The 20,913-nt window shown below is 36.4% G+C and overlaps 2 protein-coding genes across 4 annotated transcripts; both read right to left on the reverse strand.

Moving 5' to 3' along the window:
• Window positions 1-1,507: 1,507 nt before the first annotated feature.
• On the reverse strand, window positions 1,508-6,421 carry LOC113112815 (ubiquitin-conjugating enzyme E2 D2-like). 2 transcript variants are annotated; one of them, XM_026278696.1, is made up of 8 exons: window positions 6,096-6,421; window positions 5,008-5,071; window positions 4,883-4,914; window positions 4,251-4,328; window positions 4,061-4,166; window positions 3,751-3,844; window positions 3,160-3,241; window positions 1,508-2,102 (listed from the first exon to the last, which is right to left on the reverse strand). In XM_026278696.1, the coding sequence occupies exons 1-7, from the start codon at window positions 6,117-6,119 to the stop codon at window positions 3,193-3,195; spliced, it is 447 nt and encodes a 148-aa protein (XP_026134481.1). In that variant the 5' UTR covers window positions 6,120-6,421; the 3' UTR covers window positions 1,508-2,102; window positions 3,160-3,192. The 2 variants fall into 2 exon arrangements, with proteins under 2 accessions (XP_026134481.1, XP_026134482.1); XM_026278697.1 differs by lacking the exon at window positions 3,160-3,241.
• A 1,361-nt stretch (window positions 6,422-7,782) lies between these two features.
• On the reverse strand, window positions 7,783-13,756 carry LOC113112817 (RING finger protein 145-like). Of its 2 annotated transcripts, none has more exons than XM_026278699.1 (11): window positions 13,579-13,756; window positions 13,018-13,335; window positions 12,821-12,929; window positions 12,621-12,712; window positions 11,953-12,194; window positions 11,691-11,860; window positions 11,473-11,613; window positions 11,211-11,393; window positions 10,634-10,781; window positions 10,190-10,546; window positions 7,783-9,024 (listed from the first exon to the last, which is right to left on the reverse strand). In XM_026278699.1, the coding sequence occupies exons 2-11, from the start codon at window positions 13,184-13,186 to the stop codon at window positions 8,593-8,595; spliced, it is 2,043 nt and encodes a 680-aa protein (XP_026134484.1). In that variant the 5' UTR covers window positions 13,187-13,335; window positions 13,579-13,756; the 3' UTR covers window positions 7,783-8,592. The 2 variants fall into 2 exon arrangements, with proteins under 2 accessions (XP_026134484.1, XP_026134483.1); XM_026278698.1 differs by having other exon boundaries at window positions 13,549-13,756.
• Between the last annotated feature and the right edge of the window lie 7,157 nt (window positions 13,757-20,913).

Here is a 20,913-nt window from a genome sequence, read left to right on the forward strand (position 1 = left end):
TCAGCCAAAAAAAAAAAAAAAAAAAAAACATTTTTTGGGTGTTACATTGTTTGATAAAGTTAACATGACACTGTCCTTCCTATACAGTGTGAGCATGACTCCTCTGAGATGAATGTCACAGCTGAAATAATCCACACCTGGAGAACATTCTCTTCATCCTTCAGCAAATCAGTTACTTCAAAATCCTGAAGATCTTTCCGATGGCGACTCCTTTGAGAGAAACAGTAGAGACTGTCGTCAGCTTTCCCTTTCCCTCTGTAAAAAGCAGTTTTCAATCTGTGGTCCTGTCTAAATATATTACATGATTGTTATTATATTATGATAAACCACCACATCCTTGACATTCTTGCTCTAGATGTATATTACAATTCAGAGGTCCGGTTTAGTTGGACTTGGAGGGTTACCGAACATGACTAGGTACTGAGAATAATGTAGTGTAAGTCCAGCTGTCAAGTGAAATCCATCTGTAGGCCAGATCATTATACCTATAATATGGAGAACATTCATTTCACAGAGTTTGGACTGTTAATAATTACTTTAAAAATGTGTCTGTTATATAACTAAACTGTCTGTTTTATCCCAGACTGCAGCTCTCAACTTCAGGAAAAAGGCACACTAAAAGGTAAAAGTACCCAAAAGACGATACCACATGATTTGTGTTTATTGGTCATGGCAAACTTGACACTACCAAAGTCAATTATATATTATTAAGCCATAAACACACCGCCCCGGTGTTTGCTGCTGTACTTCCCGCATAAAATCAACAGCACGAGGACGATCAGCTGCTCTCTCACGTGGAAGCAAAAACATCCGGTGGCGTTTCAGTTTTGGGAATGTGATTGTAAAATATTCTACAAAAATAATACACGTATATTAATTGTATTTAAATATAATGATTGAATTGCAACAATGCTTTAAATTAAGTTTAATTAAATGTTGTAGCGAAAACAACTAGCTATTTGAGAAGTTATGAGGGCTTTTATTTTGCCTGCACTGCTACCTAATGTGTTCTTCGTAACTACGCTCTTTTGAATTAATTCACTGATTTGATCATTTATTTTTAAACATGTGGCCTTTAATGGATTTGAGCGCAGGGAAGCATTCACGCGCTTTAAAACGAGGAAGTGAACGAAAAATGATTCATAAGATTGATTCAAACACAAATTCGTTCAATAACAAAACTCCGCTTGAAATGCGGTTTAAAATGTAAGACCACGTTTCATTAGAAAACATTTCATATCTGAATTCTCATCACTTGCTATGTTCTATATCTTACAATAAAAAAAATCTAAGATAAATATTTATTTGTCCTAACCAAACCTTATCGAGTACACTAATAATCAGATGATTCATTTTAAATGATTAATGACCTCAAATGCTAATTTCAAGTGATAAACAACAACCACTTTCCATATTCAATATGTGGAAGACAAAAAATAAAAAAATAAAAAAATCTGTTAATCTGAACAGATAGTAAAACTGAAATAGAAAAACAACCACACAGCTATGAGTTATACATATTTATTGAAATTAAAAAGTAGCGGGATTTTAAATGGATATTAAAGCCAATCGAGTGAATTGTATCTCAGTGTCACGGCTGTGAAAAGCTAGGCCAAGAAAATGTTGCAAATATTTACAAAATCAAACGGGTTATAGGAATCAGTCCCAATCTCTCACCACTGATGTACAACTTCTGACCTTTTCTCCTGTGACTGCATGCACTCCAGGAGTAAAGCCCTCAAAAAAGCAGAACAACCTAAAGACATTGTCTCTCCGAGCAGCTCAAGAGAGAACACACTTGGGTCACACAGGCATGACGTGTTGTGGAGTGAGAGGAGTTGACTGGTAAAGATCAGAGATATGCAGAGCTGAGAGTGGAAGAACTCCCATCAGACTAGCGAGGTCCATTTCAAGACTTTGTAGTGCGGAAGGGCCAGGAGCAGGCCTGCATTCCTGTTTGATTGTGCCTCCATAAGAGACAGATGGGGAAATATGGTCTTGCAACAGTGTCCAAAACATGAGAGAACAAACAGTGTATAAATGTGTCCAGCCAACATCACATGGCATATTTCTGAGTCCATTCCCGCGCTATTCTGTTGTATCTGCAAAGAGGACAGAAAAGCATTAGACATTTGAAATCAAGTGACCCTTGCAGCCAAAATGCAGTTCAGTTTCCAACCCTTCTGATGACTATGTATTTCCTCCTTTATTTATAATGCACTTCAGTTTATCCCTTTAAAACATTTTCACTTGAAGATTTCAGGCAAGACACCCCAGATGAATTTAGAAAAAACTAATAGACATCACTATAGTTGATGGATTAGATTAAGAATTATTCAATCGAAATATTGAAATTATCTTAATATGCACTTATTTACATAAATTTACTGAACAGAAACATAAAGCCAGGTAAATCAGGAAATACTGTTAGCAGCCACAAACAATACATATAAATAAATCACCATGTATTTAGGAATAACTGCTTAAATAAAATCAGGTGAATAATACATGATCCTCTGTAACTAAAAGCCCTTAAATTGAATAAAGTTGTAAGGTTTGGTGAATGTATTTGTTAGTCCACTGCTCAGTGAATGGGGAAAAAAAGTAATTCTGAGAAAACTTCCTCTAAAGATATTTAAAGTACTTTTAATCTGTGTAATATACTGTTTGTTTTCTTTCCACTAGTCGGAACACATGAAAAACCAAATAACCCAAAATCTCAAATGAACAAAACGTTTTGCCTCTAGTATCTTTTAATTAATGTATACTAAATTTCTACTAGCATCCTGAAGCCTCTCATGCAGGGATACAACTAGCTCACACAAACCAAAAACGCTCAGCCACTACAATTTACAGCTCTAACATTTTTCACCTACTTAACCAAAACATCATGCTGCTGTAAGACTTATGGCTGATTAAAAGCCATGCTTACTGTAAGGTTGAATGCAGGACTAAATAAACCCTAACAAATCACAAAACACTGCTGCGTTTGCAAAAGACAAACGCATATCTGAATTTTGACTTGAAAGCATTCTGTGCTTTTTCTCAGACATTTCCGGAGACATGATAGCGCGTATTAGTGATGCACACCTGCTGTGGCCACACGCTCATGCTGCAACACAGCGGATGCAACAGCTTGCAGCGCTCTCTCTACAGTACCTCTAATATTCACAATGCAGAGTTGACTTCCACCTACATCATGGCATATTTCTCTGTCCATTCCTTTGCCATCCTATTATACCTGATAGAGCATGGTTTGTTAGAAGAAAAAAAAGTCCTTGCTTTTCTGACAGCTGTTTTTCTATTCACAAAAACCTTGTCCTAAAATGATGCCTACGACCACATCACTTAGAAAAAAGGGCTGACATAAGATACCCTTATTTATTACACATTTATTTATTTTTTTGACAACAGTCAAATGTTATTACACGAAGGTTTGATGCTGATATTATCTTTGATAAACTGCTGTAATTTGGTGCTGACTGTATTCAAATAAGCTTTTTGGATCAAACATGCAATGTAAATGTAACTGGCTTCTCTAGTGAAAAAATAATATTAAATTTATTAAAGTTATAAAAATCTTTGAGACTCTCTAGATTTAAAAACATGTAGCAAATTCAAATGAAATGTAAGTGTAAGATAACAAAATACAAAAAAAGAACAATTTGCTAAATAAAAATATGTAAACATGAATGTTATGAATTTAAAAATAATTACATTTACACCAGTAGTGCTTCAGGTTGTACTTACTTCTCTGTGTCTGTTTTATAGATTCGGGCAATCTCTGGCACAAGAGGGTCGTCTGGATTGGGGTCACATAAGAGTGAGCAGATGGACAGCAGAACTAGAGAGAGGAGCACAATTTGTAGACACATACACCACGTCATTGACATATAGCACAGGGAATTCAATTCTACAAAATATCACATTACTCGTCCAATCAAATTAGTCAACTGGAGCTACCTTATTTATCTATTATACGCCTAATTTGTTTCAAGTATGAGGACTAATTGTTTCTAAGCATTTTCTAATAAAGAAACACCTATAATTGTGTGTGTACCTTTAGAAATAGTAAGAGCAGGAGACCACTGGGACCTGAGGATGTCCAGACAGATGCTGCCGTTACTGTTTATGTTGGGATGGTAGATTCTTGTAGTAAATGCAACCTAACACAAAGAAAAATTTTATACACACCTACAGGCAAACAAAAAAAAGAAAAACGTGTTTTGTGCTGTTTTTAAAGTTCTTACCTTTGGTGGTTTGAAGGGGTAATCTGTTGGGAAGTGTATGGTTAGGAAAAAAACGCCACCCTGATATGGACTTTCATTCTGTTTTTAAATAAAAAAGGGGAAAAAATATCTTTAGTACATTTAAACTACTGTTTCAAATTGTTTGGAGTCAGTAAGATTTTTTCTTTTAATTTTTAATTAAAAAATCTTTTTCAGAAATTATTAATTTTATTCAAGAATGCATTAAAACTATAAAAAGTTTCAAAAGGAATGTTACAAAAAAAATCAACGTCAAATAAATGCTGTTTATAAAAATATTTAGCAGCATTACCGTTTTCAACATTAATAGTTGGCATATTAGAATGATTTCTGAACGATCATGTGGAACTGAAAATGTAATTTTGCTTCACAGGAAAATATTACATTTAAAATATTTTGAAATGCAAAACTAATATATATTGAAATTCAAAATGTTGCTGTCTTTACTGTATTGTTGATCAAATAAATGCAGCCTTTGCAAGCATAAAAGACTTCCAAAAACTTTTTTTTTTTAAATGCAACCAACACCAAACGTTTGAACCGTATTGTACATTTTGTGTCAGTATTATAGTATTCATTGACATGCTTCTACAGCAAAGTTTTGTTGTACTCACCGGCCCCATGATTGTTGCCTGCCAGTGGAACACTGCAGGAGAGATTGCATGTACAGCATCAGTTTACAGAAAATACATATGGCTGTACAAACCACACAATATACGTAAAGAGTCTGGGATCTCACCATCATCCCCCACTGGACCTGCTGAACACTGTGCAGGAGGATCACGTGCCAAATCATTCAGTTCCTACAGGGAAAAGTCAGAATGAGTTTTATGAAACACAAGCAATGCACAAACTACTGAAAAGACACAGGGTCTCCATAATGAATGCGCTTTGCTCTTTTATCACTGTGGTGACAGCAAGATGAAACCAGCAGATAGACTGTTTAGCAGCCCAGTGTATTTATAGCTCCAGAGGGGTCATGAGGGAGAAGAGCTGGCACACAATCTGCAGGAGCCCACAGGCTTGTCCCTCTGCGCTCCCTACTTCAAGAGCACTACGTGTATTTTGATTTCAACATGACTGTTGAATTGTGAGACACCTGGGGGTATTTCATCACAGAAAACTGGCATCACTCCAGAGCTGTAGCATTGCACAACCACAGACAGGTCTGAACTTCGCAACACACTGATACAACACTATTTAGGATCCCAAATTAAACCTTACAGTCAGCTAACAAAATGAGGAATACAAATGAACCTCGACGTCAAAACGTTTAGGGCTTATAATAAACTTTATTTTCAATAGCGCCTTTAAAAAGGCTACATGTCAAAGTTTTACACGGTTAATCACAAAATTATTAATATTTACAAACACTTTTTGTTTCGTTTCAATTCATAAAACTAACTATGGTAAGAATGTACTGTCCACATCACGATCCAAAATACCAATACTATAGTAATTATTTTAATTATTAGTTAATCGATGTGAGGTTAAACATATTCTAAACATTTTATAATGCCACCAATGACATCGAGACTGTCTTACGTAAATAATTATTGGCTGTCAAGATCTTATCACACTCGTTTAAAATGGCACGTTAAAACTGTATACACAGACGTATGTATATATATATATATATATATATATATATACACACTTTTGATATCCTTATTAATAAACATACAAAAGAATCGTTCGTCGCTTGAGTAGGGCACCCGCGTTATAAACAATACGCCGAGCCGCTGCTAGACAACTAAATAATTTAATGATACACTGGTTTATAATATGTCTGGCTGGTATATTTATACTGGATAGTTTCCCACTCACCTTATGGATTCGTTTAAGCGCCATCTTCTCCCGCTGGGTGTAACGTTAGTGGCTCCTCAATAACTAGCGCCCTAAACCTCGCTCTTTCTCAAAATGTGAGCTAACCTGAGAGCTAGCCAGCTTCTTAGATAAAAAGTAACATTAAAAATGTCAGGATGTCAAAAAACATATCTTACGTTCAGTGTCTAAAAAAATGGTATGGCAATCAGAAGTGTGAATACAGACAGGCCGTGGTCGCTGTCGGTGCGTGTGAAGCTGATGTGTGTACACTTCTCTTTCAGTTTGACTGCGCTGACAAGATGTCGAGAGCTTGTTGTTGTTAGCCGCTTCTTCTTCTACTGCGGAGAAAACAGCGAATCAAACCGTGATAACGAGCCGAGCGCCACCGTGAGCGCTGGAGGACAGTCTTGGCAGCACTAAAAACTGCAAAAATTAAAAAACATTATAAATAATAATAACACGTAAAATTTTTCACGACGGAGAATCGTAAAGGGATTATCCGGAAACTTTTTTCGTACTTCCTTGGATATTATAGATTCATTTTGACCTACGGGTAACTGAGATTAAATGTGAAGATGATGGTCATGGTGCAGTGAAACTTACACAATGACAGATTTAAACAGCAACAGGGGAAATATGTGAAAGGGCCAGGATGGTATCAAATTATAATTCCATCGTATAGTCCTTTTCCCAGTAGTTTATTAATAATTAGTTTTATATACAGTACAGACCAAAAGTTTGGACACACCTTCTCATTCAAAGAGTTTTCTTTATTTTCATGACTATGAAAATTGTAGATTCACACTGAAGGCATCAAAACTATGAATTAACACAATGAGGAATTATATACATAACAAAAAAGTGTGAAACAACTGAAAATATGTCATATTCTAGGTTCTTCAAAGTAGCCACCTTTTGCTTTGATTACTGCTTTGCACACTCTTGGCATTCTCTTGATGAGCTTCAAGAGGTAGTCACCTGAAATGGTCTTCCAACAGTCTTGAAGGAGTTCCCCGAGAGATGCTTAGCACTTGTTGGCCCTTTTGCCTTCTGTCTGCGGTCCAGCTCACCCCTAAACCATCTGGATTGGGTTCAGGTCCGGTGACTGTGGAGGCCAGGTCATCTGGCGCAGCACCCCATCACTCTCCTTCTTGGTCAAATAGCCCTTGATGCCTTCAGTGTGACTCTACAATTGTCATAGTCATGAAAATAAAGAAAACCCTTTGAATGAGAAGGTGTGTCCAAACTTTTGGTCTGTACTATATATATATACATTTAATTAGGCTACCTAATAAGAAATACCTACATTTTTAGTTTTTTTTTTAAATTGTATTATAATAAATAATTTTAATTCATCAATTAAAATCATTTTGAGGCCCCCTGTTCTTTGGGATTTTTTGTTTTACTTGTATGAACTTGTGTTCAATGATCAACGTATTAATGGATGTTTAAATGCTGCTTCAAGGTACAAAGAATAACGTAGTATTACAATGGTGCATATACACAAAAAATAACATTACCAGATTTTAGACATCAGGATACTGCTGCTAAGTGCTACATACTGGAGAAGTTCACTGACAAAGTAGACAAAATAGGTAATACAGTAACAAAAACCTTAACACCATTTATTAAAGCACCTGTGAATTAAATATATAACTATACAAATAATAAATCCATCAGCCAGCACTAATGTAAGTTATTTTAATCATAATACAACATTAAGGCAAAAGAAGAAACATTGAACTAGACACAGAACTGTCTTCAAATCACACAGACTGAGTTTTAAATGAAACCAGGCAAGAGTAAAACAACTTTTCAGTCAGTGTGTCTTTAATCATTATTTTCTGCTCTGTTAAACATAGCCTCAACTGGGTCTTTGCTTTATGCACAACTCACAACTTCAATGACTGTCTTTTATCCGTTCATTCTGGCAGAACTCATCCACAAACCATAATGTAATTAAGAGAACAATCACCATGAATCCTTCATTACAACTTCATAATGTCAGTTTAAATAAAAGCACACAATGGAGCAAACAGAAAGGTCAGAGGCACAGATATTAACAGACCTGCATCACACACATACCATAGCCTGTATCTGAACTAACAGAAAAGTCCCAAATTACACACACAAAAAATACAGAATTAGTTAACTGATAACTGAAATTTGTTTGTAATGCATCTATTTTTTCATGTCTTCCTCAGAACTGAAACATCCAACATTACATCTTAACAAATGTCAAGAAAAGATTCTTCAAAATGAATATCATTTGGTAAGTATGATCTGATTCTGCTGAGGTCTGAGTCTAAGCACACAATCAGCAGAAAGTCTTCAGGGTAACTGAAGTACCTACAGTCCTTTGTAACCCTCTGCTGTTATGGCTACCTTTCAGTGCGTCCCACTTTCTCTGAGCTTTGCTCTGTGTTTTCCCTCTATCAGTCTGTCTTGTTGGCATGGCAGTTTCTCTGATGCATGCTTCTTTGACTTAGCTTACTTTTCAGTCTGCTTCCCGAAGCTCCTGAGAAGCCACTTCAGGGTCTCCATCCGATAAGCAGAAGGGTACAGTATTTGCCACACCTTCAGAATCACCATTTGAGCCACAGTGCAAGTGTTGGAGACTCTCCTTACTGCAAGTCCTCTCTGAGTTTGTATTGTCAGACTCATCACAGCTGGTCTCTGCAGAGTAAACACTGTCTACCCGTGATCCCTGCTCCTCCTGCTGATGGGTGTCTGGAGAAGGCGGTTGCTCTGATGGAGGTGGGTGGTGGTGGGTCGGTGGAGCTTCATCTGCTGCAGCTTTGGGTTTAGCTGAGGAGGGTTTGATGGAGGAATGGCACATGGGGCATGTCTCTTGCACATAAAGCCACTTTCTCAAACAGGTGCCATGGAAGAAATGACCACAGTATGTGATCACCGCTGATGTCATATCCTGCAGGTTAGAAAAAAATTACCATCATCATAGTGATGCAAAGTTACATTTGTTTACAGAAGATACTGTTATCATTTAACTACTTATCAGATGTTTGAAGTAATTCAAGATTTTTGTTTTTGCATTTATTTGATCAAAAATACATGTAAAACAGTAGAGTTAGGAAACTGTTTTCTACTTGAATATATTTAAAATGTAATTTATTCCTGTGAGGGCAATCCTGAATTCCCAGCATCGCTACTCCAGTCTTTTCTCACTATTAACTAGTTGCTGATTAGCATGCATGTTACGAGCATATTGGCTGTTTATTAGTAGTTATAAAGCACATATGAATGTCTCATTGTGCATGCATGACTATATTTTAGATCCCTAAATCCTACCCCATACCTAAACTACCTTACTATTAATATTAGCATTTTAGAAGTTTATTGAGGGAAAACTCTTAGTTAATAGTGAATGTGCATTCCCCATTATAAATTGTAACCTTATTAATTAATTACGTATAAATATTTTTTATTTTGATCAATGCTGAAAACAGTTTTTGCTGCTCAAGATTTTGTGGAAGCTACTTTACATCTTTTTTTCTGGATTCTTTGATGAATAGACAGAACAAATGAACAGCATTTATTTGAAGTAGAAAATCTTTTCTATCATTATAAATGTCTTTACTATCAATTCGATCATTTTAATGCAACCTTGTTAAATAAAAGTGTTCACCTCAAAGTGTATCATAGAGCTTCCCCAAAAATATTAAGCAGCAGCGCGTTTTTGGATTAGCAAACCAGCATATTAGAAGGATTTCAGAAGGATCATTTGACACCGAAGACTGGAGTAATGGCTTCTGAAAATTCATCACAGGAATACATTTCATTTTAAAATATAATAAAATTGAAACATTTATTTTCAATTGTAATATTTCACATTATTCCTGTTTTTCCAGTCATTTTTAAAAATCCTTTTTTTTTATTTTTATAAATCCTAATAATTTTTAAATCCTTTAATTACTTTTAATTACAGAATGATACACACCTTTTTACAGTAAGTATGAAAACACCTCACAACTTCTACTAGCACATTTGAGTATGTTGCAAGTCAAGGTCATGAGGACAGAACTTGATGACTAACTATTACATGCAGAACACCTGCTCTTTTTGCTTGTTCTGACCTGGAAGCAGATGGCACAGACATCGTTGTGGTCCTGCAGCTGTTCTGCACTGGCTCGTGGAAGTACACTGATTTTGTGAGCAGCTTCCTGTCTAAGCAAGAAGCTTTTCCAGCCAGACTGGGCACGTAGCCACACATTGCAGTAGGAGTGAATGATAATGATCGACGCTCCCATCCAGCTCCACTCTCCCCACAGTGACTCCCAAGCCCCGTATGCCACCACACATACAGCCACCGCAAACTCCAGCAGCCGACACACTCCATTCACATAATAAACAATCTCATCAAAGCCGGGCAGGGCAGCACCGCGCCAGACCTCCACCATGAACAGGCTGTAGATCAGCAGAGTGCCTGTCACCTATAAAAGGGAGCACAGCATGCTGGGATCTCACTCAAAATAAATAAATAAATAATGAAACAAATGAGTTCATAAAACAGAGCGTACCTGCAGTGAGGTGAGTATACAGCTAGAGGCCAAGATCAGCAGCCAGAAATCCATGCTGAAAATCTGGGAGATCTTGTAGGCCATGAATCCCGGAAAAAACAGCAGAAATCCACACATAGATAAACCACGCAAGTGCTTCCACACACTTCTGTGGATGCAGAAAGAAAAAATTGGATTTGCTCAAGCATAAAAAAAAAAAAAAAAAAAAAAAAACAATGTTAAACTCTCAGACTGAACATGTTAATGTGGAAAATAACTAACTAAATTGTTTTCTTATCCAAATTTTAAATAAATAAAAGTATAAACTAAATTATATATATAGAGAGGGAAAGACTACAATTATGTTTAATAACAATTATGTTGGAAAAGATTTAAATGCTGTACTTTTGCATTTTCTACTAACCAATAAATCCCGAAAAAAAAAAAAACAAAAAAAAAACAGTTGTAGCGAAACAATAACAGAACAGACATATTTCATAAACACATTTCTTGCATGTACATCAGGTATACACAATATCATACCTCCAATCCGTCATTAGTATAGTCATTTCTTCAGGTTGTAAATGGAACCACATACCTGTTTCTACTAGCTCCGAGCCCCAACACAACAGGCTCTGTGATCTCAATCATGCTTTGTAGAGTAGATGTGAGAACGATGAAGAGGATGATAAAGAGCAGAAAGCAGCGCTGTAGAGCTGCCATGTCCAGCAACCCAGTCTGCAGGGCCAGCAGCAGCAGAGTCGCTCCCTCTGTCACACCCCTACCACAATATATAAAAACATGAACGCTTGAACTGAACAAACACATGCACACAGTAAACAGACACCATCTGCTCGTACCTGTGCATGACATTATGGTTCTGGAGAGCACTGAATCCTCCAAGATAGACCTTACAGAGACTCAGAAGACCCAGTGCCGTATAAGACACCACAAACGTTAAGCCAAGCAGGGAGTATGGGGTAGCACAGCATTCAGAAACACTGAAAAACACATGCACATTAGATACACCTCACATTTGATTTGGCCATTCAGTGAGATTGAATACCCTGCCGTTTACCTGGTGAGGAAGTAGAGTAGCAGACCCTGTGTGACGGCAGTGACAGTGCCATAACTGGTAACAAGTTGCACTCCAAACAGCACAAACCAGAAAACACTAAACAACACAGGCACAGCAAAGCCATGCCAGACAGATACTCCAACTGCCATCAGTCTGAGCAACTCGGTCACCTAGAGAAACAACAGAGATTGAGAAAAGAAGATCTGTGATGGCGATGTGTGAACAGGGATGCAAGGGTGTTGGTATGTGTTCGTTTTTTTACCTCAATCGCCATTATCTCTCTGTAAGCAGCTCTGGCCAGTCTGTACGGCACAAAGAAGTTAGCGAGGAGGAAGACGGCGACCTCGACCCCTGTGATCATCAAGGCCACGGAGGACAGTGTGAGGAGCCAGTCTAGACGGACAGATACCACACGCGCCAGAAGAGGGAGCAAGTGCGCTGAGAACAGCCACACATGCCGAGTCTGCATGAGGAAGGCACACAGTGTACTGACTATTATCTGACCTGCAGGTGATCACACACACACACACACACACACACATACATATATTGTTAAAGAGAGTCATAATCAGGACTGATATACACATAATCAAAATACAAAAATTGCATGACAGAAAACACTTTTTCTTGCACCCTCTCTTAAGCACTTAAGTTATCATTTTAAGGAGGTGTACTCTTTCTAAGTAAACTTTGCAATTTATATATAATATTTTAATTGCTAATCAAGTTCTTGGTGAGTTTGGTCGGGGTGTAATTGAAAATAAATGGGGGAAAGTCAAGTAAGAGGAGACAATGCCTCCATCAATTGATTGTCAGACTTTGTGGAATATGTTTAGCAAAAAAGCTAGTAAACTATATGTTTGCCAAAAAGCTTAATACCTTTAAGGTCTAAGTACTTTTTGGCATCACTATAAGGGTTGTGAAACTTACTGGTGAGTGCAGTCACGAAACGGTTCAGTGCCGGAGAATCCAGAAAGAGCGCACCATCATACCCATACTGAGCTTCATCTCTTACATAATCTCTGTTAACACAACAAAACCATTTGAAAAACCTACTGACAGACAAAGTGATAACTTTATTCACATATTTAAGAAAATAAAATTGACCCAAAATACATTGTTATTTTCACCTGACAATATGATGACCCATGTAAAGTAGCAGGGCACAGAGACCATGCAGGTACAACTGGATAATATGCTTAAGAGGCAACAGCAGCACCATGGCGCTCACTATGAGACCTGCAGGACAAGCCAACAACAATGTCACATATTAAATAGTTAGCCAATACTACAATGTAATGGCTCATAATGATCTCATAGTATTTACCCAAGTAATAAATGTTCCAGATGACATATTTGTACTTGAAGAGCATGTCTTCTGTCCTCGCTTTGAGATGATCCGTGAAGCTGTCAATGTCACATTTATACAGCGTATCCAACACCAAGATGCTGGGCACCCTGAAGACGACATTAGCTACCTCCTCTAGTCGAGGCATCTTAACACAGACAAAATAACCACCAGTACCATGCAGGAAGGCTGTCACATCATGGCATTTGTCTTCAGAGCATGCTCTTTAATTCTGCTCCTCTTGAAAATGTAAAGGACGTTGCTCGGTCTGGCCAATCAGATGATCCAATGTGAAAACTGTGGGAATAAAAACAAGGACATTTTTCAAAAAGACTTAATGCTCATTTCTGCATCTATGACATCTTAAGCCAGTCTAGAAGTCCCTTCCTGCTCTGAAAAACTTTTCGGATGAAGACAGGCTGGGAGACCAGCTAAAATAATCTTATTATATAGTGTAAATTAACACAGACTATCGCTTTTTTCATCCCAATGTAACGTATTTTTAAAGACCTCCAGTGTGTGTTTGAAGCATCGTAGCACCTCGGGTTATTCGTCTTAAAACAAAAGCGGCTCCGCACAATTCATCCTCGAGAAATACACCGTTTCCACACCTGGCACGACCGCAAACTGTTTACAAACTACCGTCAACTGTAAACAGACTTCCCGTGCTCCCCGTCTTCTTCGTGGGTGTTTTGAACGGCGGATAGCAAACTACACTAGCACATTACCGCCACCGATTGTTTCAACCACTGTTTCCTTCCGGAGACTAGTCCTCATCCTCCCCAGAGTCCAGAGCGAAGAAAAACTATATTACAAAATTACTATTATATTAATTCTTCATTCTCCATATATAACTGTCCAATTCAAATATTTAACTTTAGGAACTGTAGCAGTTTTGTTGTGATGTTTCTTTGTTTTTTTTTAATGTTTTAATCAAATTACATTTTATTTTATTTTTAAAGACTATTTAATGTTAATTGTAGCTGTTTCTAAATCCATGCTGTTGTGAAGAACAGTTTTATTCTAATGTGATTTAATAAAATAAATAAATACTCATTATTGACTCTCTGGAGCTCAACAGTCCGTCTACACAGACTGTCACACTCTCAACAAGTTTCAGACCATTTAATGTCTTTTTTCTCGTTTCAGTTTTTTTCACAGAACATGTGAGTGGGACCAGCTCCGGTGAGAGGACTCCTCTTCTCCACTAAGCAAGTGATAGAGATGTTGCATTTATGATCCATATTGTTAGCTATAGTTTGATGCATAAACATGACCAGACACAAAAAGCTAAAGCTGTACCATGACCTTTTTTTTTTAATCACTTTTCCTTTTAACATTGTGAAGGGCTCACATACTGCCCATTTTGGCCTTCATACTTTAATTGCTTTTACTTAACAAAATGAAAGAGATGCACTGAGTAAAAATGCCTCTCAATTTCAAAATACACATAATGATGGACGTAGATGTATCATAGAGGATAGTAAAGATATTTCAGTGGGACTTGGCCTTCATTGCATCAATTTTGTGTTTGTGTTTTATGTTGTATCTCATTATGTATTAATTAATGTTCAATGTCAATATTTAATTTGTGTATTCAGACAAGGTTCTATACTACACGTAGTTCTTTGTGGAACCTAAAGGGATCTGATTAGCACAAAACAGTTCTGCTATTGTTACAAGCTAAAAAAATCTTATGTGTACTTATTTTCTTCTCTTCTGATCTTATCATAAACCTTTATCCACTCTTGGCTGTACTGAATATAAATGCCCATCATTTTATTCTGTATTCAAATACTGAATTTTTTAATGTTTTTTTTCAAGTTATTGAATGAATTTCTGTTTTATACAATACTTCCTGCTTCCTCATTCCCCTCCATTCACATTAAACATAACACACACACACACACACACACACAAACCACAACAACTGCATTTTCTCAGTGTAATGCTGTACAAATGTAAGTAGGACTGCTCATTTGTTTCTGACTTTATGGCAGAGCTGGAGTCTGTGCCTTCCTTTTTTTGCTATAACCTCATTTCATTTCACTGTATGGCATGCATTCTTTTTTAATGAAGGAATCTTCCAACGAAACTAGTTTTAGTCAGATTTTTGAATCAGATTCATGTGAGCTTTAGTCATAACCAAGCAAATATTGAATAACGCTAGAAATTAATTCAGACATTTAAAAAATTCAAAAATGAATGTTTGTGTTTTCAATCGCTCCTCTACACTTTATTTTTTCACCTGTTAATTTACATTTTTAATCTACATAACTTTTGTAAAGTCATCTAAACATTTCCAGGGTTCCCCTTTTATTTAATTACAATAGTGTTCTTTAAAAAAAAAAAAAGATACTGGCAATAAGTAAGTACATTGACATCAAGACATGAATTAAGTAAACTGCATTTCCAAAAAATGCTGTGTAATTAAAAAAATGGTCAGAAATAATAACAATTAAAAAATAAAGTAAATTGACATATTTAACATGAATTCTGGCTGAGAATAGCATTTTAACAACTCATTGTAACAACTCATGAAAGGGTTTTAGAATAGGATAATTTAAGTAGCCTACATACAAGTTCTTCAATGGCCTGACAACTGTATGTTTAAAAAAAAAAAAGATAGCAATAGAACTTCTGCAACCACATCAATCTATTTTGCACAAGTAGTTTACAGGAAATAAAGGCAACGTCCACTTCTGCTAATTTCAGCAATCGTTGCTTTCTTCTTAGTCATGCATCTCAACTGTGACACAGGTTTTTGGGAAGGCATCATCATACCAGAGACTGTACACGGAGGAAGAAAATACATTGAACGCTGACCTTTAATAACCCTCACCTAAGTAGAACACACACATTAAGCGTTTGAGAATGGTAACTATTATAATACAGTGCAGGTAAAAAGCAGTGGGTGCTGTAAAGGTCTGAGTCTCTGTGAGCAAGGGGGAGAGGAAATGGGCTCAGTGACCTTTGCAGGCAATTTCCCCTGTGTTCAAACAGCAGCATGAAAGCCAGGTCTGTTTCTGAAGTCTGTGCAAAATGTCAATTGCAACTTATCCCACCAGCAGAAGGATTTGCTCTGAAAGTAGATTCCCCTTATTGTGGCCGTCAGCTTTTAAGTCATTGCACATGGATGGTTTGACCCTATCCTCACTCCTTCTCAGTCTGTGTCTTTTTTTAGGAAGTACAGCTCATCCCGAAATGAAAATTCAGTCATCATTTACTCATCCTGGTGTCATTCCAAACCTGCATGAATTTCTTTCACAATACTTCCTAGACTGTTTTTGACTATCAAAGTCAGTGGTTCCAGAACAACATTGGACCCCTTTGACTTATATTGTGTGAACAAGTAAATACTGAGAGATTAAAAAAAAAATGGATGAACCAATCATTTAAGGTAAAGGTTGTAAGTTACCAAATGCCAATAGTTCTCATTTCACCCTAAATATATTATTTCCATCACAATATTAGTAACTGATCTGATGTTTCCTTTAGACACAAAATGAAAATAATGAAAAACAACCATCATATCCACACAAGGCAGCAGCTTAAACACTGAACCATCAATGAAACTACGTGCTTCGGTAAGGAGGGTGTGAAATGCTCACTGACTTCATTTTACAGTAAGCGATAGATGGAAGTAGTGTGGGGAGTGGAACAACTGTATTCATGGTTTTAACACCACACCTCATTATGATGAAATATACATGTATCAGTCAGCAGAAAATTCCATATGACAACTTTTAACTATTTTTGTCAGAGACTTTAGCACATGTAAACATGAGATTGCAAATGTAGGTTCCAAATGTGCCATTTCCATTTCCTTTATGGAAACACGGCAGCGTCGTTGCTGTCTGTCTCTGCTAAGTCACTGCTCTTGTCATGAAACTGCTCTTTTGCAATGAGGGGAATTCCTGGTTCCTTCTCTGACAAGCCCTTTTTTTTCCTCCGTCTCCCTTTTTCCCTTTTTTGTTTTATGGGAATAGAGGGCTGAACCAGTGAGATGTTTTTCCTCAGAAGCGCTTTGCATTGATTCATTATGAGGGGGCGGGAGACTCCCTCCCACTGCTTCCTTCTTACTGGGAAGTGATTGCAGGCTTACGGTACTGTGAGTGAGTGAGTGAATGTAAGAGGGAGATAAAAACAGAGAGAGAGAGAGAGAGAGAGAGAGAGAGAGAGATATTTAAACTGAGAGAATACAGAAGTCATATTCAGAGGTCACAAGAACTCCGCTCATCTCTGGCTTTACATGTGAGTTGCTGGAGACTGTAAAGGCAAATAAGGATTGTGGATTTGAAAGCAACAGCTTGATCCATGATAGTCATAGACACACAGGAGCAAGAGATATGAAGTTGATGTTGACAAGCTGGGATAAGAATGCCTCTCTCCTTATCAGATAAGTAATGGATGTTTAGTATGACATAAATGTCATAAATAAATGTTTGAACTTGTAAAATTAATTGTGAGAGATGTGTGGTGGTTAAAAATAATCTTACTTACATAAAATCTCAATATTGTGTTTTCGTGAAATTTCGAATAATTTAATAATGATGTCAAAGCTGTGAGCTTCTACAAATGTAGTTTTATATCAATTTAAAAAATGTGACACGTTGTTCATCAGAGCATTGTATATAAAAAAGCGAAATCTGGGACTTCAGAGGGGGTTTCCAACTGTGCACCCACCAGGGCAGTTTGACTGGTTCAGTGCTGTTTATTGGGAAGAGACAGTTTCCTGAAAGTCCTCAGGTGTGGCAGGTTCTCAGTTAAGGGCATGAAGTTCAATGCTTTTTTGCTGAATTTAAGTAATGATCAAACATTAAACAAATATGTGATGGAGATAACATTAAGACAAAAACGTGAGGTGAGTTACTAACCCTCTTGCCTTCGCAGAGATACACCTATTACTTTATCAGCTGTGTTTCTCTTGTTCAAGTAAAACGACAGCAGTAAAAGTGTATCAAGAGTCCTGAACTCTGTAATTTTCTAATAAACAGGGCTTCTTGGTTGTTTGTTCGTGTATTTTTTGAAAGCTTCCAGAAGTTTTCAGGTTTGGGTTACTGATTGGACACAGTTTTAGTTGAAATAACCATTTTAAAACACACCGTGGCAACAGCATTACTAAATGATTGTGATTTTGAAAGATTCCTGTTCAGTTAATGCTGACAAAGTTCGTCTGGAGCACTAAAGCCCTGAGAACTGAATTCCATAGATGGTGTCCATAAAGAGTTCATCTATGGGCTTAGTTCTTCTGGCATTGTGTTCAATGTCTTCCAAACCAATTTACCAAAAAGACATCAAATGATTTCCATAAATAAAATGTACTTTCTATTCTATTCAGCCCATTACATTTTTCTGTTTAATTTCATTTTTATTGATATTGAATCTGTTATATACTGTATCTGATGAGAGTGTTTGGTTGCCATATAATGCTACAATGTCATACTTTACTTCACAGCCAATGGTGGAAGGTTTACTTTTGAGATATTTTATGATATGTATGTTTTATGTGTTCTCCAATAAACATTTACAAATTCATTCAAATACCTCCCTGGGCTGTTTTACATTATTTTATGTAATTTTGTATTATTTAATTATTATATTTTTTTATTTATTTAATTTAATTATGTTTGAATATTATGTCAGATGCACACTCCCATTTATCAGACACTGTGAGTGTGCTTATCAAATGACCAAGTCTGTCCACTACTTCCGGGTCCTTTTTCAAGAACCGGGCACTTATAAGTAACATAGGTCAACTCTTCAGCAGTGCCTTTCAGAGTGGCTGTGATATAGATCCGCCTTACTTGTATGTCTGTGGGTTGAATTCTAAATGTATTGCCTGACAGCATGGCCAGATTTTTCTGTAAAGTCACTGGTGAGCTGACGTTATGCAAATGATGCACTGACTCCCACTCTATGACCGCAGGCATTATTCCCAGCAAATGACTCAGGATCGATTCCTTGGAAATCTGAAGTAATGGACACCTTCAAAAGACAACTGTTCCTCTGAATATCATAATGACCCATTCAACACTCATTCAGTCAAGAGACTATAACAATGATATATAGTGGCCATGTTCTGTTCAATACAGTTCTGTTAAGACACATCTATGCTCTTTTTATGCATTACAATCCCTCAGATATCTGTATTTTATGTAGTAATGGGTTCTTCTAAAATGATACCTCATTTTTTGGAGACCAATAGTGCATTCTCATTTCACCATTGTTTCCTGGAAGTGTTACTTGCTTTTGCAATTGTACGTATATATCTTAACTGCAGTTGTAGATTTCTAAACTGATTTCACCTAATAGTTTAAGCCATTTAAAAGTGTTGGTTGAGGATTAAATAATTTTTGGTTAGTCAAAAACAAATATATTTCTATAAACCATTTATATTCTTTTTTCACACATCCAAAAGAAATATATTTAAAAAACATTATCATTCATACAGTAAGAACAATTTAAAGAAGAAGATGAATATTACAGTGTGTGTGTGTTTCACTGAAAAATACAACTGTGTGATTTACGCTGAGAATTTTATTTAGAAATTGCTAGATTTCACAAAATATTACAAAGAAATGCAAAGTAACAAGAGTAGTTAGAAGAAAAACTAAAATAGTAATCTTTTTTTATTTACTACAGTGGTTTTTGTTGTGTTAATAAGGTTAAAAAAACTCAGAATGTGATTCACACACGTGATACAAAATATTTTTACATTATATATTATAATATTGATATTATATCATTCAGTTTTTGTAATAGAATAAACTTTGTAAACAAATATCAAATTCTATATTGCACTGTAAAAAATATTTTTCTAAATTCTAAATAAAACAAAGTTTGCTCAAGCACATTTCAAAAGAAAATATTATTTCTACTTCAGAATTTCATGTTTAATTCAAAGTGTTCCTTTCTGTTTCTTTGTTTTACTACCACTTTGAGTGAAAATTGTTTTTGCGCCAATTTCTTTCAGTTTACATCTATATGATCATATTTTTATTTCCCAAACATCATCTATTCTTATTAACACATTACATTTTCCCTTTACCTACTCTCTGTAATCACTCTTTTCTTTTTATCCCAATTAAATAAGCTGACAGACAGCACGAAACAGAAACATTACAACAATATAGCCACACTGTAAGATCACTACCTTTTGATTTTTGTCTTCTTCTTCTTCTCTTTTATTTAATTTACCCTATGCCCCTCCGTAAGTCTTGTCCTTTCCCACACCTTCTTTCCACCCTGTATTCCTGTTCAAGGGTTCCCTCGCACTAAAAACTGCCTGTTCTGATAGCTGATCCACACAGATGTGCTGGGGTAAGTGATCCTCTTTCATGAAGTCTGGTAGCTTTCACACAGAACACTCTCTGGAGTTTCCCCCAGCGCAGCTCCCCTCTCAGGGTCAACCCTTCCACCATGCTTCACTGGGCATCTCATGGTGACTGAATCCTAATGCTTTTTGGAGCAACATTTGGCAGGGGAAGCACACTTGACTGATGGTAACAAATAGGACTAAAAATAAACTTTTTGGTTTGGTCCATAGAAATGGTAATACTCATGCTCAGCTGTGTCCTGATGGTGTAATCTGCATATTATTCTATACTGAAGATACTAAAAATATAAAAAAAATACATACCTGTAAATTTAAACAACTCTGTAAATCAATTTACTGGAAATGTTATTGCAGCTGTCTTAAATTGAAGCATATTCTTCCATATGATTAAGAATTGAAGTCAAAATGAAACAATGAAAACCAAGCATCTGATCAAACAATTTGCTTGAGTCATGAGAATGGAAAAAAAGTACTTAACCATTTGCAGATTCTGTGTGCTGTTCTGTGTAACACATCACTTGTAACCAATTTAACAA

This window comes from Carassius auratus, chromosome 13 (genome assembly GCF_003368295.1).
Source record: "Carassius auratus strain Wakin chromosome 13, ASM336829v1, whole genome shotgun sequence".
NCBI lineage: Eukaryota > Metazoa > Chordata > Actinopteri > Cypriniformes > Cyprinidae > Carassius > Carassius auratus.

Coding starts and splice junctions, on each gene's coding strand:
- LOC113112815 (XM_026278696.1), bottom strand. CDS start 6,119: ATGGCGCTTAAACGAATCCATAAG. Junction 5,072..6,095: donor CGCTTAAACGAATCCATAAG/GTGAGTGGGAAA, acceptor TTTTCCCTGTAG/GAACTGAATGATTTGGCACG. Junction 4,167..4,250: donor ACCCCTTCAAACCACCAAAG/GTAAGAACTTTA, acceptor TCTTTGTGTTAG/GTTGCATTTACTACAAGAAT.
- LOC113112817 (XM_026278699.1), bottom strand. CDS start 13,186: ATGCCTCGACTAGAGGAGGTAGCTAATGTCGTCTTCAGGGTGCCCAGC. Junction 10,547..10,633: donor GTATACTCACCTCACTGCAG/GTACGCTCTGTT, acceptor TCCCTTTTATAG/GTGACAGGCACTCTGCTGAT. Junction 9,025..10,189: donor TCTGTGCCATCTGCTTCCAG/GTCAGAACAAGC, acceptor TCTAACCTGCAG/GATATGACATCAGCGGTGAT.